The sequence below is a fragment of the Symphodus melops genome (genome assembly GCF_947650265.1).
Source record: "Symphodus melops genome assembly, chromosome: 2".
Taxonomy (NCBI): Eukaryota; Metazoa; Chordata; class Actinopteri; order Labriformes; family Labridae; genus Symphodus; species Symphodus melops.
This window is the reverse complement of record NC_136692.1, coordinates 27749344-27774445: the sequence shown is the minus strand read 5'-3', so window position 1 is coordinate 27774445 and position 25102 is coordinate 27749344. Positions and strand designations below refer to the sequence as shown.

Here is a 25102-nt window from a genome sequence, read left to right as displayed (position 1 = left end):
CTGTGTCAGATCTGATCTGATCCTCAGCAGCCCCCTCCTGCAGTCTGCCACGAGATACTTTGTAGAAATGATCTCGTTACTGGAGTGAGGACGTCAGATGCCAGGATCAAACTTTGTTAGCTGCAGCATACATTTCAAACAAGCTTGAAAACAATATGACGTTCAAACTGATAACTGTGTTTTTGTGCAACATTGAAGTCTGTAAAGATGGATTTTAACAACCTCCCTCTTCCAGGAAACGGTCGCCGCCGCAGCATCTCCTGCCCCTCCTGTAACGGGCAGGCGGAGGGCAACAAGCTGCTGGCCCCGCTGGCTCTGGCGTGTGGAGCAGACGGCAGCATCTTTGTGGGAGACTTCAACTACATCCGCAGGATCTTCCCATCTGGGAACGTGACCAGTGTCATGGAGCTGAGGTAAGGAGGGCGGAGGAGGAGGAGGAGGAGGAGGAGGAGGAAGGGGTGCTGTCGCTGTGGATCAGGGATTAGATCCTAATCCAAAGAATACAGCTCCTCGTGTCACAGAGATAAAGGTCTCACTCAGAGAACTCAAGATCTATTTTAAAGCAAAGCCTCTACAATGCCAGCTCACACGGACTGTAAAACACACACTCAGACTCAAACATTTGTGGAATAAACACCAGAGTTCTTCGGTTTTAATTAAAAGTGAGCATCAGATTTTATCTCTCTGACTCTGTTTTTTTTTCTGGGCATCTTTTCCTCTCTGCTCTTCCCTCTTGGAGACCATTGAAGCCGAGCTTGAAAACATAAAGAGAAGGGAAAAAATATTCACGGCCAGACTGAACACCTTGACAATAATTAACATTCGAGTACCGGCTCTGCAGCCAAAAGCGCTAAAAGATACACAAGCTCTCTGAATTTAGAAGGAAAAATTTGGATTAGTGCTCCGACTTTTGAAACAAGCTTCTGGCAGACTCTCGAGTGCTCATCTTACAAAAAACTCCTCCAAGTCAAAGAGTTGTCTGAAATGCTTTTCTTTCTTACTTGGTTCAAATTCTGATACTTTTCTGCAACTTCTATCTCTTTTTTTTATTCAAATGCAATTACATTTTTCTTCTGGTGATCTTCGTAACTTGGGTAACTAATCAGTCTACTAACTGCTGTCTCTTCTCTGGTTTCTTTCCTTTGCTTGCTTTGTGTAAAAGAAACAAAGATTTCAGACATAGGTAAGACTCACTAATCCTTTTCAATCCTTGACTGCCTTTTCATTCTCTTGCAACAGAATCAATTCTGCACATTGCTTTCATCCATCTCTCTTTTTCTCCCTTAAAAAACTAACACTATTGCTCATTTAACAGCTTACTCACCTTATTGTGTATCGCCCGTCTTTATGTCTTTATTTACCGGTCGTGTCTTTATTTTGTGCACAGACACAGATATAAGGTCGCATCAAGTGATGCAAACGCATGCAGTTCTGAGACTGAACACTCGGGGGATTAATGTAGAGATTACTTTAATGTGCACAGCACATAGCTCCAGGTGAATACAGTCATGCTGAGGAAAAATTGTAACATCAACAAAGTGCAAGTGAGAATGTACAGACCCTTCAAAAAGATTCATTTCTTCCATTAACAAAGAATACAGAAATCATTTGAACAGGGTTTGGTAATTTTTGAAAACTAGCATGATTTTGAAAGTACCAATCCCTCAGTGCTCCATCTACAACTGCCCCCTCCCCTCTGTGCTCCCTAAAAAGCCCCGCCCCTCACTTACATGCACGAGCGTCGTTGCTCCAGAAGCGGACCTCAGCTCATTATTTGCATTGTGTGGAATCTCTGTCGTCTCCCGTCTCATTCAGCAGCAAGTAAACGTACAGTATAAACTCTGTCACCCGTGACACGCTTTCAGTGTGGGTGCACACCGAGAATGAGACAGGGAGGCCTGATTGGTTCGTCAGTTTGGTACCTCGTGGTCCAAGTTTTTACGGACTTACAAATTTCTACAGATGATGGATTTTCTGTGTTCCTTTTTCAGAGAACACAAGTTATTAATTTCTGTCAGGACCTAAAGACAATTTCAACCAAGCTCTTAATAAGTGGATCTGCAGAAAATGGCCAACCCTGCCATTAAGAGATGCCCTGCCTTTCAATGATACCAAGAAGACATTTAAAACAGAATAATTACACGAATAAAGAAAAACTATGGTAACAAACGTGACTCTTGATGAAGAGAAACTAGTTTCCTTGAAAGTCACTTCCTCGGCTGTCGGAGCTGATGGCTGTGGAGCAAGGAGACATTGAGCTGTATGCGTGCTTATTTAACACATATGATGTGTTCCAGTGATGCTAGAAAGCTGCAGGATGCATCACTGAGGGACAAGAATGAGTCAGACAAACAGATGATGTAAATGCGACAGACAGACTTCACACCAGTGACCAAATTAGCTGCGAGGAGAAAGCTGTTTCATTAAAACATGGACTCGTCAATTATATTCATGTAGCTGTGCAGCTCTGCAGGGCAGAGTGAGGCTAAAGAAGCTAACGTTACGAGAATAGTCTCCTGAAAAGTCCCTTTTTTTCCCCTTTTTTTGTCTCTCGCTCACGTTTTCCTCCTCGCTCTAATCTTGGCGAGAGTTCACACGAAATCCATCCGTCTCCTCTGGTGTCAGCTCAGATGAACGGCACAGTCATCAATGTAGCAGCAGCAGCCCTCAGCAAGGAGAGACACGGGACGTGGTTAAGGGGAGGCGGGGTGACGGCCATAGTTATCTCCCTCTGTTTCAGTGTCCGTCCTCGCTGTCACTGTCCTTTTCAAATCCGTTCAAAAGGAATTACCGTTTATAGAGTCTGAACTGGAGGAGCAAGAACAAGAAACAAAGACTCTTAAAAAGCAGCCAAACAGCCTTTACAAGTTTTATATCAAGGATTCAAGGCAGTTTTAAGAATTTAAGTTCTTACGAGTGATCCGATTTAGGTTACAAAAAAGAAACATTGAAATACAACAACAATCCCCTGTCCTATTTAAAGAAAGGCTGAAATGAACTACAGGCTGCTCTGCTGAAATCTCTCTCTGCTGACTAAAAGAAAGATGTACAGCGGCGCTTTTGTCCAATCAAGTGTAGAAATCTGTTCTGAACGTCCTCAGAGGTGACTCAGACTCCTTGTAGTGCAGCTCCTTTTCCATCAGGAGGTCTTCTATTCGATCAATACTCTCCACAAATCTCTGTAAGTCAATAGATCCCCTATTGATAAGTCTTCGTGGGGTTATCACTGTCCACTTCCACCAGGAGAGATGTACACACAGATTGTTGTTTACTCCAGACCACATACTGTATGCACTGCACGCCAACAGACAGCGGCCTGTCAATGTGCTGACACATAATCTAAAAACATTATTGGCTACCTGTCCAGTCAGACGCCAGGCTTATGTTCATAACAAATGTTTAGAGTTTTTTACAACTGAGCAGCCTTCAGTGTGACAAATAAAACCAAAAAGAACTGCAGTTCACTGAGTGTCCACTAGAGGCTGGCTGCAAAAAGCAACTAATTCCTTTTTGGTCCCATATTCAAATGTCCAACTTTACAGCAGAAATAAACAAACAATCAGTAAAACAACAAGTATGTTTGGTCTTTATTGTTCATTTCTTTATTGGTACACACGACTGCACAGTACTGAATTTGTATTTAGCTCTGTTCTGATTTCATGACTGCTAAGAGTGACGCATGCATTAAACATGGGTGGCGTCATCCACTGGTTTATGAAGACGTGCTATGAAGTAAAATGGGCAATACTGACTCTATTTACAGATCAATCCACACAGAGGTGACAAACAGCTTCAATGCAGCACGCCCTGTCAGTCAGATCACCAAAGGCCTAATAATGGAAGTGTTTGCATAAGTTTTAGGCTTAATAAGATCAAAACACAATATTCAAGCCCATAGTGTGTACCAATAAAGATATCTGTTTTAACAAATTTGCTTTTGAACCAGGCGGTAAATGTGTTTATTTCTGCTGTAAAAACAAACAATTTAATAAGCAACCGAATGGATTCACTTTTGGAAGCTGCCTCAAGTGGACACTGAGGGAACTTTTTTTTAACACAAGAGGTTGGTTATTGGTCTGGACACAATAAATGGGACTCATAATGGCGAATTTAGAATGTAAAAAAAAAAAAAAAAAAGAATAATAATAACAAATTCAAGCTTCTTTTTTTTTTTTTTTTTTTGAATATTCTTTTTATTTAGAAATGTTGACAGAGATGAGAGTATAATGGGTATGTACCGTCCCTGACATTTCCATTTTCTTTTTTTTCACATATACACACACACAGTGAACTTAACAACCACCCACCCACCCCACCCTCCTGCCTACCTAGAAAAAAAAGCATAGAGAATACAACATCCGACACCTGCACATCCAACAAACACAAAATCCACCAAGGCGAAAAATCAAATACAGAACAATAAAAGAAAAACAAACCAACATCATAACCAGTGCCGTTACCGAGCGGACATACTGTGACTTGCACGAAGAAGAGTACAGGAGTTGCTGCTAGGTTGTATTGGGCAGAACTTTAAGTTTATCCAAATATGTCAACACCGGATCCCAGATGGAGAAGAATTTATCTCTAGAACCTCTGAGAGAGTATTTTATCTTTTCCAACTGTATGAACTGCATGAGGTCACTTAACCACATAGATACTTTAGGCGGTTTTCTGGATTTCCAATGCAGAAGTATTCTCCTCCGTGCAAGCAACGTTGTAAAAGCGATTATATTTTCATGTCCTTTTGGTATTGTATAATGTCTACTGTCTATAACACCAAATATAGCTGAATTCAAATTCAAGCTTCTTTTAGAACCGATACAACTGAATGACATTTCTTTACAGCTCTATTCAAATGGCATTTTCCGACGTTGAATTTCTCGTTTATCTCTGACCACAACTATCAGCCTCCTTGGAGTCCTTTAGGCAAACCCTGAGGTTTCCTTTGGTAGAGGATGCATGCCTCCACATTCAGACTTAATGTGATTCGGCTTCATTTCTATTCTCTTCCCTCCTCCTCCTCTTTTTCTGCACACCTGCAGCTTCTCTGCTGTCTGCAATCTCACAATGATTTGATTCAATTACTCAGCTCTTGTAGTTTTCCATTAAACTCTTTAATTAAGGCACTCTTTGTTTCTCTGTAGCTCTACCTCCCTCAATCCATCCCGTCATGTTTGCTTATTCCCACAGTTTTCACTTCTTTTCATTGTTTATTCATCCTCCTTTCTTTTGAATTGCCTCCTTCATTTTCTCTCCACTTACAGCTTCGGTGTTCCCCATGTTTTCTTTTTTGTTATTCATTTACAACCTTCGCTTTACATTCTTTCAATTCATCCTTCGTCACTTCTTCTCCTTTGTCCTTTCTTTTGTCTTTCTTTTGTCTTTCTCTGCCTCCTCCGTCCTGTTCAGTCACATCTTTTAATGTGTCCCGGCATGTTGAGATGATCAAGTGCCATCCATGGCAAGTCCTTCCTCAGGCTGTGAATGTGTGTGTGTTTGCATTTGGCCACACACACACACACACACACACACACACACACACACACAAAGTGAGGGATGTCTAAAATAGACTCTGGCATTAAACCATCCTTTCTGTGCTCGATGGGACTGTTAAAGAGAACCTTATTAAATGTTTAAAAACTGAGGATGAGAGGGAGAAAGGCCGAGGCTGAATTTTCAAGAAGTCACTGTGTTTAATGAACAAAATGAGTCTCACACAGACAGCTGGAATACTGATGGACGGTTTTCACACTTTACTCTGACAGAAGAGAGAGAATTAATTAGGTTCTTTCCCCTCACATGAGATGTGATTGTGCACTTTTGTTTTTCACTGCTGCATAGTTTCTTCACACTCAGAGGTTGGAAGTAACAAACAACAACTAGACTACAGCTTTCAGAAATATGTTCTTTACTTCGGTATTTATTTTCTGACAGCTTGTTACTTTTCCCTCCTTCAGGTTAACACCAGTGCCTGTACTTTGTGTTCCTTACATTTATAATCAGGCTCATGAAGCTTATGAGGGGAATAACTTTGTTTTGCATTCTTGCATATGTTTTCTTTGAGTTTATGATTTATCATAATTAAACCTTACTCTCTGGAAATTGAGTTTGAAAATTACAAAAGTGTTTTCCTTTTTGTGCTGTTCAGTTAAGTTAATCACTGGAGGATTGTGTGAATGAAATGTTACATTACTGTTCAGTGTTGAAGCATCAGGAGGCAGGATGGGTTGAATTTCAGGAAAGCTGTTGACTGTATTAAAATATGGACAACGCGTCTGCACCGCCTCCTGCTGTCCAAGAGTGAAGCTAAAATACGAACACATGGCATATTACACATTTAGAGTAGGGTTAATTCAGTCTGTGTGGTTCTGATAAAAGGTCAAAGGTCCCTCAGGTGGGTACAGATTTATGTGTTGGTTTGGAACAGACACTCACAGTTACAGAGTTCAGTGACTCCTGTGTTTGTGTTTGCTACGCTTCCTCTCTCACATCCTCCTCTACTCTGATAATGAGGTGTGAACAGCACTGCAGGAGTCTCGTTTGTCAACAGAGCTGTCAGGACGTTACATCTGCTCTTCTTCTCATCCAATTAAAAGAAACTCGCCGAAAAACATTAACCTGATGAGATAAAACTATAATTACAGAACCGTGTTTGAGAGAAATGTGTTTGATGTGTGAATTTGAATTTATAATCTGGCCCATGTCCCTTCTGTTAATACGGAGGAGGCGGAGCTTATGCAGGCCAATCAGCAGGGGGAGCACTAAATGATTTTGCATCACTTTCGGAGAGTGGTTCTACTGTCGGTAGACATTTCAACATCCTGTAGGTTTAGCAGATCGTGCGTCAACGCTCCGGTCATTAATTGTAGTCTCGACAGGTGGATTTGCATTAAACTGCTACATCAACATTTTTGCTAGTGGCCTGGTTCGTTATGTGCATTATGTGTGTGTTTTACCTTTCCTAGAACAACAGTGCTGTTTTATATGATTGTAGTTTTAACAGACAGGGTGAATGTATCAACTAACTCGCAGTAAACGTCATAATACTAAAGATGAAACAGATTAGTTTATTATTTGCACTCTGTTGGTCTTTGATTTAAAGTAGAAATGATTTAATTAAATTAAATCATATGCAACTGTGACGTGAGCTTCAGTTAGCTTTGCTGCAAACAGACAGGAGAAGCGTCCTTCAGGACTGTTTTTACCTCGACACTGTGAGGACACTGAATCATTACTGCAGGAAACAAGTTCAAGCAGTCCCTCCTCGTCAGTGCAGAATCTGTGTAATCATGGAGGGATTTGAACTCTTTGAAAGATTTTGCCTGAATAAAACTTGACTGAAAACAGAGACAACAAAGTCTGTCTAGTTAAAGCTTTGTCCTTTGTTCACCTGTGATCGTCTGATGATCATGAACCTGGAGACTCGGAGGCCGAACCTGAAGATGCATCCCTGTGTGATGCTCAGAGCTGTGTGTGTGTGCGTGATGGACATGACAGTCTGGCAGACATCATTAACAATGTGTCACAGGAGTTAACGGCGCCCACACAGTTCTGTGTTCGGAGTGACATGCAGGCAGACTTTTAACATGTATCTCAGCTGAACTGAAATCTAGAGAAGAGGAGAGGAGAGCGAACACAGAAATAGACTCACATACACACACACACACACACTCTGCACCTCACACGCAGGTGCTCCCATGGCAGTAAATTAACACCACTCTCTCAGCTATCACCTCAACAACCTTCCTTTTATTCATTACTTCTTCATTATCATCAGCCTCTCTCCATTTCACTCTCATAATAAGGCTTGAAGCAGATTGTAAATCTGCTCTGTTGATGATCATTTCAATGGAAGACTTTAAGTTGTTTTAATATGACTGCTGAAGGCAGCGTGAGTCATTAGAGAGAAACTTGGGTTAACCTGGACCTTATTTTCACATAACACAGGATCTAAATGAAAAAACATTGGGTCGCTCCAGTAGATTGCTTCAACCAGCTGCTGTGATACAAAGCTGTAATTCTTAGCTCAGATTGTAACTTAGACTGAGTTCGTCAAAGTTACCAGACTCCTTTGACAAAAACAGGATTTTTAATCACACCACACATAGAGTCTGGTGATATTAAAGAAATCAATCTAACAGCTGTTTCTGTTTTAAAAATAATGTATCTGTTGTGATCCTTACTGTAATGTTGTCAGTCTCTGAGGATGGACTTTGATCGGACTGTATTTCCCTTAAGGATTACATTTCAGCCATTAAATCCTTTTTTAAGATGCCAAATGACATATTTGTCATTTGGCATCTTAAGGAATCCCTAAACTTTAAGTTGACATACTTCATCATTTAAAGCCAAACTCTAGCCTGTGGTGAACGTGCACCAAAATACATGATTGAATCTGTGCTTCCTGTTTAAATAATCATTTCAGCATGTATTATGTATGCATGACATTAAAACAGTATTCCCCTCTTTATTTCACAGCAACAATCCCGCTCATCGTTACTACCTCGCCACTGACCCGGTGACCGGACAGCTTTATGTATCTGACACAAATTCACGCCGAATCTACCGACCCAAGATGCTCAGCGGTGCCAAAGACCTCATCAGTAAGCTCACACTGCTTCTCCCCAAAAAGCCTGCATGCTGTCAAGAATAAACAACAGCACTCTGTATTTATTCATTTGTGTCTCCTTCAATCAGTAAGTCCATGATCTTTGTGTTTGTTCAGGTAATGGTGAAGTGGTGGCCGGTACAGGTGAACAGTGTCCTCCGTTTGATGAAGCTCGATGTGGCGATGGAAGAAAAGCTACAGAGGCTCAGCTGCTCGGGCCTAAAGGTGCATACCACACACACACACACACACACACACACACACACACTGGTGTCTGTATTATTCCTGTTTCATAACAGCAGTCGCTGAAGGGGATTGTCAAAACTAAGTGTGGACGTGCACAAAGTTTGACCTCACACCAACTCAAATTTCGGCCTGAACTTGTCGTGTTTTATGGAGACATTTGGTCTCAAAGAAAGAGGAGTGAATATATTTCATATCACTTCTATTGGTGAAGCTTCAGGGCTGTGCTGAAGTGTCATTGTTGACGCACATTTCATTTGTTGGGTCGGTGTATAATGTGTGGCTGCTGGCGTGAGTCCAAAAAATAAACTTCCAAACACAAATCTTTTATTTGCATATGTAAGTCCTTTTAAATTATCAACATAAAGTAGATGCATCAATAAAACAAAAGAAAATGCTGATTTCCTTCTTTTGCCACAGTCAAGAACCATTTACCTTCAGTGTGCGCAACACCTGCTGCTAATCAGCATCCTTTAAATAAACTCAGCCTCTCTGGTTTATTGGACCCACGAGTCAGCCCAACAAACAAAACACTCAAAAATGGCTCCAACAGCCATCAATGAAGCAGCAGCACCCATGGCTGACTACTGTGGTACAGCCTGAAGCAGAGGGTTGAATGGGCGGCAATGTTTACTGTGGTACAGCCTGAAGCAGAGGGTTGAATGGGCGGCCATGTTTACTGTGGTACAGCCTGAAGCAGAGGGTTTAATGGGCGGCCATGTTTACTGCGGTACAGCCTGAAGCAGAGGGTTGAATGGGCGGCCATGTTTACTGTGGTACAGCCTGAAGCAGAGGGTTGAATGGGCGGCCATGTTTACTGTGGTACAGCCTGAAGCAGAGGGTTGAATGGGCGGCCATGTTTACTGTGGTACAGCCTGAAGCAGAGGGTTGAATGGGCGGCCATGTTTACTGCGGTACAGCCTGAAGCAGAGGGTTGAATGGGCGGCCATGTTTACTGCGGTACAGCCTGAAGCAGAGGGTTGAATGGGCGGCCATGTTTACTGCGGTACAGCCTGAAGCAGAGGGTTTAATGGGCGGCCATGTTTACTGCGGTACAGCCTGAAGCAGAGGGTTTAATGGGCGGCCATGTTTACTGTGGTACAGCCTGAAGCAGAGGGTTTAATGGGCGGCCATGTTTACTGTGGTACAGCCTGAAGCAGAGGGTTGAATGGGCGGCCATGTTTACTGTGGTACAGCCTGAAGCAGAGGGTTTAACGGGCGGCCATGTTTACTGTGGTACAGCCTGAAGCAGAGGGTTTAATGGGTGGCCATGTTTACTGTGGTACAGCCTGAAGCAGAGGGTTTAACAGGCGGCCATGTTTACTGCGGTACAGCCTGAAGCAGAGGGTTTAATGGGCGGCCATGTTTACTGCGGTACAGCCTGAAGCAGAGACTGTTATGTGTGTTGCAGTACATCTTTTGTGGCGAGAGCGACAAGAATCATTGGTGTACCTAAAGGAAAGTGCTGCAGAAGTTTTAAATCCCGACAGTCCGACATAAAGAGCTTAAATCAGCTCAGGCAGACACAACACATTTTGTTACCATGTTGAGGAAAGGCTAATAACAGAATGTGACGTGGAACCACAGGGCCTCTGAAGCTCTGCTGGGACGCCTGTCTGCAGAGGGTTAGTGCAGGACGACACAAACGTTTATCCTGTTAAAGTTCTAATTATTTTTCCTGCTGGAGGGGAATAAAGCGTCAAGTCAGCGGATGTTTCAATTACTGAATTAATTTTGAAGCTTTCAGAGGGTGTGTTCAGGCATGCTAGGTCAGAGAACGGCATCTCACACAGTCACACCCACCGTGCTGAAACGCAGACGAAGCATTTAGCATCTCAGCAGTGATTCACATCTCACTTTGCACATCACGTTACTTAGTCCACAGCTTGGTTCATCCTATTTAAATATGAAACATACTGTACAAAGAATCATCACCATATGGGAGCTTTGTGATAATCATCCTTAAGATTTAAGATGAGATGTAAGATCCTTTTTTCAAGAGAGCCTTGGCCAAGCAGCAAGTTTGAGACAGAGAATAAAGGACCAACAAAAAAACATGTAAGATCAGAAGTGGTCAAATGACCTTCGTCCTGGTTTTAAAAGGTTCTAGGTTAAGGTGACACTGCAAGCACACTAAAGCACCTTCACCAAAGACAGGGTGAGTTTGGTGGATGGACGACATGCATGATGAGTCCATGAGATCGAAGAGCGCTGAGAGCTGTCAGAGCGGGCAGCTGCTGACTTACGACGGACCGATTGAACGGCGTGTTTCTGTTTCAGGGATCGCAGTGGACAGAAACGGTCTGATCTACTTCGTGGACGGGACGATGATCAGGAAGGTGGATCGTAACGGAATCATCTCCACCATGCTCGGCAGCAACGACTTAACCTCCGCACGGCCGCTGACATGCGACACCAGCATGCACATACGTCAGGTAACACGCTAAGAGAAGCTAAACACGCTACATCCATGTGTATCCACCCTGACTGTCATCGTGAAGCGTTTCATTATCCTTTAATAATGTCTGAAAAGTTTCTTTTCCCAAACTTGTGCCTTTATTTCCATACATATTTAGATTTATATTCAGAAAACGATTTATTTGTGGTTTGCTCCTACGAGCAGCAGGATGTGCAAACATTGACCAATAAATAATCATAAAACAGCCGGTTTCACAAAGCTTAGATATTTTCCTTTTCTCTGCAGTGGAAGCAGAACATGTATATTTTAGTTTGTCTGAAATATTTCCGTTCATCTCGGGGTGGATTTTAAGCTTTTGTTTTCCTCTGATGCCCTTTCAGCGATCTGCAGTTGTAACAAAAAGTAGCATTCAAAGGTCAGTTGGTCAAGTCTAACAGGCCATTAAAACTTTCTCGCCAGTGCTAGCTCTTCCTGTTTTTCTCTTCTTCACTTTGTTTTTTTGTTGTTGTTTTTTTACTGATGCCGCTGACCTCAAAGCGCTGACAACTCCGAAATCAGGAAAAGTTTTGCCTGTGAATTTCAGGCCCTGAGCACAAATTCTGTCAACTCGGAGGTCCCTCAAACTGATTCAGTGTGCAGAGTTTTTGTAAAAAAATATTTTTACATTTGAATCAATATTATCCAACAGCAACAAAACTGGTTAGTTCACCAAGCTGTCATATTACTGAACTCTCTCTGAACCGTCTCATCGACCCACAGAGTCCGGTCACAAACTCACTGAAAAAACAATCAGAGCGTGGTCAAACACTTTCTCTCTCTGCAGGAGTGGAACAGGAGTCTTCCTATTCTCTGCTTTTTTAATCGTTTTTGTTTGTTATGTCTGTTTGTTGTTTTTTAGTTAGTCTGTTTTCCCGAGGTCTGTCAACATTTCTATCATCTGTATGTCTCATACATGAGGCAGAATTCAAACTGAAGTGACTCATTGAATGTGAACTGGTACAGAGTCAGATTGTCGTGTGAGTGAAAGTCTCCCCTCCTCCTCTTCCTCCTCTCTGCATGCAGGTCCGCTTGGAGTGGCCCACAGACCTCGCCATCAACCCCATGGACAACTCCATCTACGTGCTGGACAACAACGTGGTGCTGCAGATCACTGAAAATAGACAGGTATCCTCCTTTTTCTTTCTGTGTGATATTACATACTGTTTTGTTACAAGTCGTCATGCATCCTATCCTGAAGGCGATGAAACAATGTGTCTTGCACAACACAGGTGAGGTAACAGTGCACCCTCATTTGTCATGCTGCACACACACACACACACAGGCGCGAAGCAGCCCTCAGACTCCTCTGTGTTTAATGATCAATTCAAACTGAGTTTTTAGGTGCAGGCGGCGAAGAAATGTCAAGCTTTTGCATCCTGCCTATATTTGTAAAGTTCTTTGGCACGAGGCTGGTGACATTAGAAAACGTCAGCATGCTCACTGCTGCCTCCTCATGCTGCCAGTCTGAGTCCGCTCTGTTTAACCCTTTACAGGGCACTCATTGAAATACAACCTCATAGTGTTGTTCAGGGACATGACAGAACTTTATTTCTGTTATAACATTTATGAAGAATTGTAAGTGTAATAAACATTGACAGAGTTACCATATTTGGTTCAAATGCCACAATAGCAGGATCAGTGATCTAGGTTGATTTCTTCTGATTGGCTGAGTGAGGATCACATGCTTCTCAACCATACTGAGGCGCAGAAGGCTGGCCATATGTAATGTTTGTGGAAATGACCAAAAATAGTCACTCACACTATAAAGGGTTAAGAATAAAGTCTAGAGCTGACACTCAGATTGGTTTGATTCAAACTCCACATGTACGATCAAGCCATGCAATTCAACTTCTCGTGTCCCACGGCTCGCTTTTACAGCCTGTAGCTTTGACTGTGCGCCGCTCGTCTTGCTGAATGTAGTCTTGACATGTGTTGAAAAAGTTAAATAAGGGCCCACAGTGTTTAATTATTTTCCATTCTATGTGTGTGTTCAGGTGCGTATCGTAGCAGGGCGTCCCATGCACTGTCAGGTCCCCGGTATCGAGTACACGATGGGGAAGAGAGCCGTGCAGACCATGTTAGAGGGAGCTACAGCCATCGCTCTGTCCTACAGCGGCGTCCTCTACATCGCAGAGACGGACGAGAAGAAGCTGCATCGCATTCGACAGGTAGACTTTCTTGTTTTTTAACGTTTGTGTACCATCGTTTCTGAAATTTGCGTTGAACATATTCCCCTCATTCTGAGCTGACAGTTCTGAGACACTTCCATCAGGTTCAAGCAAACACAAGGACCTGAGACACAGAAAAAAGATTCAGCTTAAAACTTTTCGTCTCTTTTTCTTTTTCTGTGAAGAGAAAAACAGGTTTATGATTTTCACTTTGGAAAAAATGTCTGTTTCAGGTTTCAACTGATGGAGAAATAACACATCTGGCTGGAGCGCCCTCTGAATGTGACTGCAAGGTACTGCACACTTTATCATTTACTGTATGTAATAGCCAACGAGTCCATTAGCTCACAAACCAAACAGTTTAAAACACAGACTTTACGTTGAGCAGTGATTTGCGTTTCAGCCGTCCCCAACTTGTTTAAATTTTTGTTTTGGAATCAGAAGAATTTGAAAAACTTTGAGGACATAAAGAAGCTGTAGAGCAACGAGGAGTAAGCAAATGTTTAGTTACCAGTGAAGGGGAGGCAAATTTTGAAAAATAAAAACAGGCTTTTACAAAACAGTCGAATCTTATGAAAGTTCTTAAAGAACACTAAAGTTTATGTCAAGGTATTTTTAGTGCAGCAACTTGTCAATCACCGGTAGCTCCGCCCTCACTCCGCCCATCTTGCTGGTTTCTTTGACTCTAAATAGGACCTTAATGAATATCATGCTGTTTTGTAAAAAAAAAAAAAAACACACAAAACTACAGATTGAGACATTTAACTCAATTGGGAAAATGTTTACTGAGGGAATAAATCAAATGAGAAGTCGAAAAAGTGAGCCAGTGAAGTCGCCCCCTGCTGGCCTTTCGAAAGATTGCAAGTTTAAGTCAATGTTATGATCTATTCTCTAAAATAACAAAGCTTGCAAAATATAGGTGTTAATGAGAAAGTTAACTCAATGATATAAAAGGTGTAGTTCGCCTCCTCTCACTTCTTCTTCTTCTGTCCTGCAGAATGATGCTAACTGTGACTGCTACCAAACTGGAGACGGCTACGCTAAAGACGCGCGGCTCAACTGTCCGTCCTCTCTGGTCGTGTCTCCTGATGGGACTCTGTACGTCGCAGATCTCGGAAACATCCGGATACGAGCCATACGACGCAACATGCCGCCTACTGGTGTGTATATACTGCGCACTGATACATGTTTCTTCTCTTCTCCTTTAAAAGCAACAATATTACAAAAAAAACAAACTTTGTCTGCATGTCAAAAACATTCCAGGAACTTTTGTAAAATTTTAAACACAAACCCTATTTAGACATTTCCACCCAGCTGTGACTCAGTGGTTGGGTTGGTCGTCTCTCAAAGTTGGAGGTTCGATCCCCAGCTCCTGTAGCTACATGTCCAAGTTAATGCTGCTTCATCAGCAGTGTCTTTCCTGGGCTCAGGGACTCTGGATATACAGGTTTTTGTATCCAGAGGAGAAGATAAATACAAAGGTGGACAGTGATCAAACCACATTTTAAATATAATTTTCTGTATTTCTATGGAGATTCATGTGTGGGGGAGATCATGTTTGAGCCCAACAGAAAAGAAGGAGAAATCCTAATACAGATAAAATGAGACATAAAACTTTATTAAGTCTGTGTGCATGTTTCTTTAGGCTCTCTAGCTTCTGGCCCCAGCTCGTACGAAGTCGCCTCTCCGGCCTCTCAGGAGCTCTACGTGTTCGATCTGAACGGGACTCATCAGTTCACCATGTCGCTGGTCACCGGAGACTATAAATTCAACTTCAGCTACAAGTACGTGTGTGTGCGCGTGTGTGCGCGTGTGTGCGCGTGTGTGCGCGTGTGTGTGTGTGTGTGTGTGTCTGTGTGCCCGTGTGTGTGGGAAGACACATAAAAGAACTCGTCTGTTGACTTTTTGTTCTCCTTCTCGTCAAACCAAAGCTAATTTTCACTTTGTCGTTTTTCCTCCCACCCTCCATCATTCTCAGCAACGACGAGGATGTTACCGCGGTAACAGACAGCAGCGGGAACACCCTCCGCATCCGTAGAGACACAAATAGGATGCCTGTGCGTGTGGTTGCCCCTGACAACCAGGTGAGACGAGTCTGTAGCCATCCATCAGAACATCACCTGACAGAAAAAATCTTCATCCTTTTGTCTTCATACCACAGCACATTTTAAAGGTTTATTCGTTAAGATGAGATTTCATTAGGTCATAGAATACAATATAAAAACAATTCATTAAAATAAGTTTACAAAGTGTCTTTAACACTTTCCTGTTCGGGGTTGCTGTCATTTGGTTTGCAAAAAAACTGAAACGATAAATGTTTGCATCAAATCTATTTGTTCACAGTGTTATGTATTTTCAGCTTGCTCATGAAGCGTGATTGTTTTTTCACTTGGATTGAAACTTCAGTCCTTTAAAAAAAAAAAAATCATCTTCTAATCAATGCTCATATTAGTGGTTAGTGCTGTCTGTGTAACACCTCTGCGTGTGTGTTTGTGTGTCTGTAGGTCATCTGGCTGACCATTGGGACAAACGGAGGTCTGAAGAGTCTAACTGCTCAGGGTCAGGAGCTGGTCTTGTTTAGTTACCACGGCAACAGCGGTTTACTGGCCACCAAGAGCATCCAGATCGGCTGGACCACGTTCTACGAGTGAGCAGGATAACACATAACATGTGCTCTGTGTGTGTGTGTGTGTGTGTGTGTGTGTGTGTGTGTGTGTGTGTGTGTGTGTGTGTGTGTGTGTGTGTGTGATGTGGATTGAGGCACATGCTTTTTTTAAGTAATTATTTTTACAGCACTTAAAGTTCACTGTGTTACAGCAGCTATCATCCCTCTCTGCCTCCCTGCAGCTATGACAGCGAGGGCCGTCTGACTAACGTGACCTTCCCCACCGGCGTGGTCACCAATCTCCACGGCGACATGTCATCCGGGGCCGTTGCCGTGGACATCGAGACGTCGGGGAGGGATGAGGACGTTTCCATAACAACCAACCTGTCATCAATAGACTCGTTCTACACTCTGGTGCAGGGTAAGAAGTGTGTGACAGACAGAGAGAGGAGGAGAGAAGATGAAGCCTAAAAACCAAAATCTGCTCTTCCGTAGTTTGCTTCACACACCAGAGAATCCCCATTATAAAGTGATTTATACAGTCTGTGATATCATACTGGCAGATATGGTCAGATTTCTACCCACACTTTAACATTAATGTCATTTTATATTGAAAACAAAGACCATCTGTCCTGGGCCTTCTTTTGTCAACACGAGGACGGAGGTCATACACACATCTTTAAGTGATCAGTTTTGATAAATCCAGCTTGTTCTAGATCAGCAGGCTCGTGAGCTTGCATTCAGAAACGCCTCCAAAAAACGTTGTGGTAACACATCCCTTTAAAAAAGACAACCTAAGTATTCATACCTCGCTGGAATAATGGCAAAAAGAGAAGAAAGAAAAAGAGCTCCATAGAAATGGAAGTAGGACGAGGTTGAATCGTAAACAGTATTTTAAAAAAGGTTAGAAAGTTTCGCACCGAGTAAACTAAATAAATGATTTTTATTTTTTTTTCTCAGTGGGCACATGACCCTGGTAAACATTTTTTCACATATTCACGGAGGACTTGAAATGATGCGCCACAAAGTAACATCTTACTGCAAAGGCTTCCATCTCGATTGAATTTTTTTTACATTTCCAAATGTTGTTTTGATAAAGTGGCAAACTATAATCTTAAACGTTCTGCTTCGATGTCTGCTGTGTCTGTTATTTCAAAAGAGTTCAACACTTCAGCAACTTGAAGGCAGAAACAAGTCGAAAAGTTTAAAACCTCTTTGTCTCCTTTTAAAAATTGACCTGAGATGACGTCCTGAGTTATGGAGTCATCTGTCAAGCACGCGTTTATTACGAGGTTCCATACGAGCTGCAAAACAACATTTCAACATCCGCTGTGACAGAGCTTCAGCGTCAACACCGGGGAAAACAATCATGTGGCCCCGCTGCCCTTGTTTTAATATGAAGTAATGAGCCGGTTGGAGCGCGGCCTCGAGTGGCCGGCACTGATTTGTTTCCAAGCGCGCTCCGTGTTCCCAGAGCGCGGAGCAAACAGAGCACAGGCTCCCTCACAGCAACGCTGTATTGATTGCAACGTAATAAGTTATTCAAAACCATTGACAAGTGCAGCACTTTTCTCTATCAATTCATGTACATTATTTAGCGTTTCGCGTCCTCGCCATCGCCAGCCTGCTGCTCCGTTCTGCGACATCACATTATGTGAAAGTTTAGCACAGACATGGAAAACAAGCAAACACAAAGCTTTCTGTCGCTGTGAGGGCGAGTGCCTCATGAGATCTGGGAAATGTATTTAAAACTCAGAGATAAATAATATTTTACAAGAACTGGAACGACGCGTTCTCATGGACCGCAGCTTCAATCAGTTTGTACTAAACAACATTTAATGGTGGAAGACTGATGTGTTAAAGTCAGAGAGGGATCCGCTCCTACAGGCGGACTATGGAGTCACAGGAGGGCCAAAAAAATGCACTTCTCTATTACAAAAAAGAATATGATGCAAATACAATAATAAAACAAATACAATAATAAAAAGAAGTGGAAAAAAAACCACCAAAAAAAAGAGAAAACACAATATTAATTTATTATTCATTCATTTAAAAAAGGATCTTTGATGTGTATTTGTGTTTTCAAATGTTTCATCTGGTTATATTGTCTCTTTTTTTTCTTGATTTGAACGTTCAACAGAAAGGGGGAAAAGGATTAAAAGAAAAAAGAGGGAATTAAACTAAAGAGAGAATCAAATCAATAAACAAAACTCAGAACTTATTCATGTGTATAAATAAATATATTATATATATACATATTTGAATGTGTTTCAATCCACACAAAATGAATTCAGATAAATGTGGATGAATCAGAGTGTAAATGTGGATTTATTTTTACATGTTCCCTTGATATCTGGGTTTTTTTTACTCCGCAGTCCAATCTTGCACAAACATATAGCCTTGTCACTATGAATATATTTTTATATTTGTGAACTAGATTTTGTAAACGCTGCTGCACAGGATCGCTTGTTGTGTTCTTTTAATCTTTGACGATAAAGAGTCTCTCTGAAACATCTGAACTTCCCTTTACAAAGTCACACTTTTTATTGGCCCTCAATGGACTCTGTGCAAATCCACCAAAGTCAGCGTCAGACTGTACAAAGTGTTTGCTGATTGGACGAATTAGAGTTTTTCCCTCAGATGATTTACAAGAATTTGACTGAGCAATACTGTGTTTTACCCCTCCTGTAGAAAGACCCCATGAAAACACAAAATGAAATATTCTGTGTGATGGATTGTAGTGAAAACATCTGGACACCTTTATAGAAGAGGAAAAGCTGCAGGTTGTGCTGCAATTACATCAAACACAATGAGCGTGTCAGTATGTTAAATAACAACTGCCACCAGTGAACTAATTTAATTTAAATTACCTGATCGTCTTACCCGCCCTCTCTCTCTCTCTCTCTCTCTCTCTCTCTCCCATACAAACACACACACACACACACACACACACACACACACACACACGTTCAGCAGTCCTGCAGGAGGTCAAGGGGAACCTCATTAATGGAGGCTGGGGGACGTTAATACCTCCTCCGCGCTCCATTAGCACCTTCAAACAGCGAGCAGAAAAATTAATTGTTCTGTTTTCTCTCCTCACATTCATCCCTTCACCGCCCCCACTCTCTCACCCTTTCTCTCTTTGTCCTTTTTCTCTCCTTTCACCTCGGGTCAGTTACACAGTTTCTTGACATTTGCACCACGGCAGAAAGTGAATTCAAGTCGTGCTTTCATGGTGATAATCGTCTCTCTGTTTCACTCACACAGACCAGCTGCGTAACAGCTACCAGGTGGGGAACGACCACTCGCTGAGGGTCATCTACGCCAACGGAATGGACTCGCACTACCAGACCGAGCCTCATATACTCGCAGGTAAACACTGTGGAGCATATCAGCCTGAATGCATACTGTAAACCGTGACGGATCGAAGGTCTTCTGCTATTTTTAAATTGTCTTTATTTGTTCTGTGCAGTAAGTGTGAAGCGTCAGATATCTACATGGTGCAACCTTGTTCAAATCTTTATTTCTATTTTTTGCCGCTTGTTGAAAACAACAGATGTGTTTAACACTCCAATATGTCACACTGTTTCTATTTCCTAGTTTGCATTCATAACAGCACAAATCAAATCAGTAAAATACATAAAAATGAGCTCACAGAGAGTTGAAGTGTGCTGTATAAACTGCAGGTGATCCATCATAATAAAGAGACCTGCTTGTTTTTATGTCCGCGTTTTGTCATCTTTGCACGGTGATGTAGTGCCGACGGTTCAGGTTTACATGCAGCTGAATAATAAAATGTTCTAACAGTAAATACAGGAGGGATGCTCACACTCACAGTGATGGATGATCAGCTGAAGCAGGTGTCGAGTCTCTGCAGAGTTTAATATGATGGCTTACAGATGCAAAACTATAGCATACTGCAGACACTAGATAGTAGTCAAACGCTGCTTGAAAAGTTCAAGTTCATAAAAATCCCTTCATTTACAGGGTCAGACTTAAAGCAGCAAGATGCTAATGTAAAGAGTAATCTGCAGGACTCTGGCTAACGTCACGGTTCATTTTTCACATTTGTAAAGAATTGCTTTAGATTTTTATTGGTTTACACATATTTTGTTTTTTATTCCTAGGTGCTGCTAACCCGACTGTAGCCCGACGTAACATGACGCTGCCGGGGGAGAACGGGCAGAATCTGGTGGAGTGGAGGTTCAGGAAGGAGCAGACGCGAGGAAAAGTCATTGTGTTCGGGAGAAAGCTCAGAGTGAGTTCTCTTTATTAATAAAGAAATTACAAATTCTCATCACCAACTAATGAGCAAATAATCATGCAGTGACATATCAACCTGAATATGAAACATGAACATGAAAATCAGGGTGTGAATGACAGCAGGTTGGGTTTAGTAAAAAGAGACCTTTTAATAATCTTTTTTGTTTTTATTGGAAATGATGAAACTTTTTCATGTGCAGCGAGCTTTCTTTTGGTCTCAGAAAAAAACCTCATTAAGATCCACAAGCACAAATATTAGTCTCTCCTCATTAAATACTTAAAATTAGTCTGAGAGCTCCCAAATACGTGTGTGAAGTGTGTTGTTGTAAATCCACTCTGATCCTGTATTTGATCATGTCTATAAACCCCTCTATTTCAGCCCTGCTCAGAACAGGCTGTTTCTGTGTCTGCAGCTTTAAATATGTAAATGAGCTGTGTCTGACCACGCCCCCTCTCTGGAAGGGCTCGGGTGGCTCTGACTTTCTCGCTTCATGTCTTATTGTTTACGCTGAGAAGGCAGACTCAGAGAGCAGAACAAACACCGAACTGTGGGAGTGTCATCCTGGGGGAGGGGCTACTGCCCTTTGTGATGTCATGAAGGAAAAATCTCCAAACGGCCTGCTTGAGCACCGTTTTCTGAAAGGTTGAGCAAGCTAAATACAGAGAGGATGGACTTTTCAGACAGACTAGGGACAGAGATGTATACTTTAATGGGGTATTTTTTGTCCTGTGAGGATTTTTTTTTTGTACTAGAAATGAGACAGATTTAAGTTTTTAAAGTGCAAAAGTTCGATTCAGGTGTCAGGAAGGGACACCGATTTGTATAAGACAATATGACTAAAACATGGTAAAAACATAGAGGGGCTGCAGCCGGCCATTTGACCTTGCAATTTTTGACTCCCATTGTTTGGCCTCCCTCTGTGAGCAGCTCATGTGGGTAACAGAGTTGATGTGTTGTTGTATCTGTTGTTGTTACGCGCCTTTAGGAGAGAACGATGGGACACTGATGGCTCTGAATATTACATAAGGTGCTCTCTAACTAGCCCTGCATAATCAGAGGGAACTGTGCAGCCTCCTGAGAGTCTGATCCACACAGCAGTGTCACTCTCAGCGTGGTCCCATAAACACTAATGAGTGTGACAGAATGTGTGTGTGTGTGTGTGTGTGTGTGTGTGAGACTGTTGTACTGCAAGCGTGCAATAATGAGCCGAAAGGTGAGCATGAACACAACATGTGTGCAGAACCTGACGGCTGCACGTTTGGAATTAAGAGCAATTCTTCTGTCCAGCTTCCTGCAGCAGAAACACGTCGACAGTTTAAGTCAGTAATGATGACGGCCTGACTGTGAACTTTAATCCAGCTTTTCTACTGAATTGTAATAATCACACTGTGTTTACTTATTCATCTTATTCCTATTTGGCTTTGGAGTGTAAATGTGCTGTCATTTTTTGTAAAACATGTTTAGATTGGCTGTAAAACTAGACATTTTAATACGGGGTGTGTATGGCACTTCTGGGTCTTCTGCTGCCAGCCTCAAGTGGAGACTCGAGGAATTTCAGTTTTTTTGCACTTCCATAGAGGCTTCAGTTTTCATCATCGGAGATTGCTGCTTGCTTGTATTTGAATTAAACACAAGTCCCCTCTAGAACGAGGCAAACAGCCAGTAATAGGCTAGGATTTTGGACTGGCCAATCAGATTTCAGGGGGCCCCGTGCCACTCTTGGTCCCCCTGCTGGTCACGCTGCTGATAAAGGAAAAGTCATTGAAGACAGAACACACAGAGTAGAGGAAACGAACCAAGTGACAGATTACAGAGAGGAAAACTCAACATCCACATTAACATCAGTGAACACAGCTCGCTCCAGATTGAACGATTCTCTCCAAAGAGAAGACGTCAACGTCTCTTGACAGTCCTGTGCTTAGCGTTCAGTCAAACATAAATTCTTAGTTTTTTGGATCCAGGCGAACATGATGGGCGCTGCCAACCTGCAGGATGATGAGTTTCCCTGATTTGATGATGCTCTCTTTTGGCTGTTATCCTGATTCTTCTTCATCCAGCTGGCTCAAAGCCATCACCCCTCTCTGCCCTCCTTTACTCACCTCTCTGCATTCAACTAGGGCTAATTTACAAATGAATGAGTGTCTGGCTGGAGAGGAGAGAGCGTTGAACATGTTCCAGCAGGCCTCTCTCTTTAATGAAACACGTCTGATTGGGAGTTTGTCCTCTCCATCACGGAGCTGTGAGGTGAGTGTGGATCTGAACCTGGACGATACGTCTTTGTAAAACGAGAGTTTGAACAAACAGAACGTCATTCAGAACGCCACAGAGACTGTCAGCTGGCTCTGGGATAACATGTTTTATGGCTACAGATTCAGACGTGGAGATCTTGATCATTCTGTTTGTTGATCCAGGAGGAGAGTCTTTTATTAATAACCATTCTTACATGAGCTGTTTGTGGAGCAATTATTCCAATTTAATGTAGATCTATCTCTTTCTGCATGTCCTTCTATTCCTCTGGGTCCGTCCAGCATCAGCAGATGTCTGGTCCTGTTTGAGGTTTCTGCCTGTTAATGGAGGTTTTTTTGTCTCGTGGTGGATTAATGATGGCTGTCGGGTGACTTCTTCTGTTTTCCTTCTGTTTTTGCAAAGTTCAGCACTCGGCCTGTTGTTTTCACTTTTGACACAGTTTGACTTGGACAGAATATTCCCATATCCTCGTCGACTTCAGACCCGGTGCTGTTAAAGTCTGGGAAGGTTCAGCGCTCAGGGTTTGGGCTGAATACTGAGATCGGGTCATAGTTTGGACACTGTGATCATACGACCAGGAAGTTAAACAACGCTGTGCACTCTGGATTATTTTCTTTTTAATGATAACCTTTTTGCTCTACTGCTAATCGCTGATTATACAGTGTATCCGGTCACCATGCATTAACAAACAGACTTTTGTGTGTCTGTCTACCCTTCAGGTGAACGGCAGGAACCTTCTCTCTGTGGATTACGATCGCTCGCTGCGAACAGAGAAAATTTATGACGACCACAGGAAGTTCCTTCTGAAGATCATCTATGACACGCAGGGCCACCCGACACTCTGGGTCCCCAGCAGCAAACTCCTTTCAGTCAACCTCACCTACTCCAGGTGAGCCTGACCTCTTTATTATTGCTGAACTCTCTGAGGATAATATAATTTATAATTTCTATTTCAATTAGAAAAAAGGCATTACAATGTTCCAATCAGTGGCTATTCATTTTTAACCTCTTTAATAATTACATGAGTATATCCTATTATTAAGTATTTTTCAGTAACAAAATGATTTAATACAATTCTAAGCTACATACAGCTACATTTTAGGAATTTAACAAACTGAATAAGACGCCTTTTCAGAAGGTTCAAACATGTATTCTCAGACTCATACAATGAAACGTACACATGATGCTATTGACACCTAGTGGTTACATGAGGAACTGCATTTTAATACAGGGAGGAGACCACATTACAGTTCTGATTCAAAGCACCCCACTGAGCTTGAATGTCTCCATATTGACCAGGTGGTGGCGCTATAAAAACTGCCTTAATCCTATTCATTGAAAGGCGAGCATAGCACACGTTTTACAGACTTAAATTAGACAAAACCTGGACCATAAAAATCCACCATGATGATGGTGAGATCTTTGCCGTTACCTTTTTTTTACTGGATAAACTCTAAATTTTATGAACAGCTTTTGAGAGCTTAATACTTTAATTCACAATCTTAAACTTTGTATTTATTTTATTGTAACTGGGAAGCACTGCCTTTGTTCACTGTGTATGATTTACTAGTTTAATGAATACGTGACTTGAAATGTGTCTCTGATGAAGTGTAAATGAAGTAACTCCCGGCTGTAGCACTTATTTAATTATCATTGTTAGAGCACTGGTCGAAAGCAAAATTATAAATGCTTCACAAAGGCAGAAAAGTGAAACAAACAGGGCGTAACATAATCTGGTTTTAAAAGAATAGAAATACAATTTTTGTGTTTGGAAAAAAAGTAATATGGAAAAAGTAATTTTTAAAGAAATACTAAAGAAAATGTTTAAATGAAACACAACAATCAGCCAATAGTGTCTGATAGAAGTTGGTGCGTGTGTGTGTGTGTGTGTGTGTGTGTGTGTGTGTGTGTGTGTGTGTGTGCGTGTGCGTGTGCGTGTGCGTGCGTGTGTGTAGTACGGGGCAGGTGACTGGACTGCAGAGGGGTCCGACCACAGAGCGCTGGGAGTACGACAGTCAGGGACGAATCATCTCCAGAGTGTTTGCTGATGGAAAGACGTGGAGCTACACCTACCTGGATAAGGTACAACAACAACACACGTCACACACACACTGCACAGGATCACTATCTACTGTCTATATATATATATATATATATATATGTATATATATATATATATATATATATATAAAAAATATTAACATCCTAATAGACTCAAGCCATACTTAATACACTTTAAAAGGGTTTTATTTATTTGCAACCTATGGTGTTGAAAAATGAAGCCAATGCAGAAGTGCACAATCCTGCAGTTCATCAAGTGTGACGTTTGACGCTCGGAACAACATAAATCAAATACAAATACAAATAAAATCAATATTTACAGCATGAATAAACAAATTTAAGCGTTTCCCATACGTTGACTAATCCGCCACGGATTCATTATTTTGTTCTAGAGAGAGAGAGAGAGAGAGAGAGCAGGTGCTATGAGTATTAAACTTGTTTGATGTAC

General features: G+C 41.9%; 1 protein-coding gene across 1 annotated transcript in view; it reads left to right on the top strand.

The window, feature by feature from the left end:
- The window catches only part of tenm3 (teneurin transmembrane protein 3), a 212732-nt gene that overhangs the window by 174052 nt on the left and 13578 nt on the right, over positions 1–25102 (top strand). The window contains 17 exon segments of the mRNA XM_079338171.1: positions 236–413; positions 1163–1183; positions 8479–8603; positions 8726–8833; positions 11132–11286; positions 12333–12434; positions 13304–13477; positions 13711–13770; positions 14475–14637; positions 15123–15261; positions 15456–15561; positions 15982–16124; positions 16325–16503; positions 19350–19454; positions 20210–20340; positions 23313–23482; positions 24549–24675. Coding sequence (XP_079194297.1) covers positions 236–413; positions 1163–1183; positions 8479–8603; positions 8726–8833; positions 11132–11286; positions 12333–12434; positions 13304–13477; positions 13711–13770; positions 14475–14637; positions 15123–15261; positions 15456–15561; positions 15982–16124; positions 16325–16503; positions 19350–19454; positions 20210–20340; positions 23313–23482; positions 24549–24675 — 2186 coding nt within the window.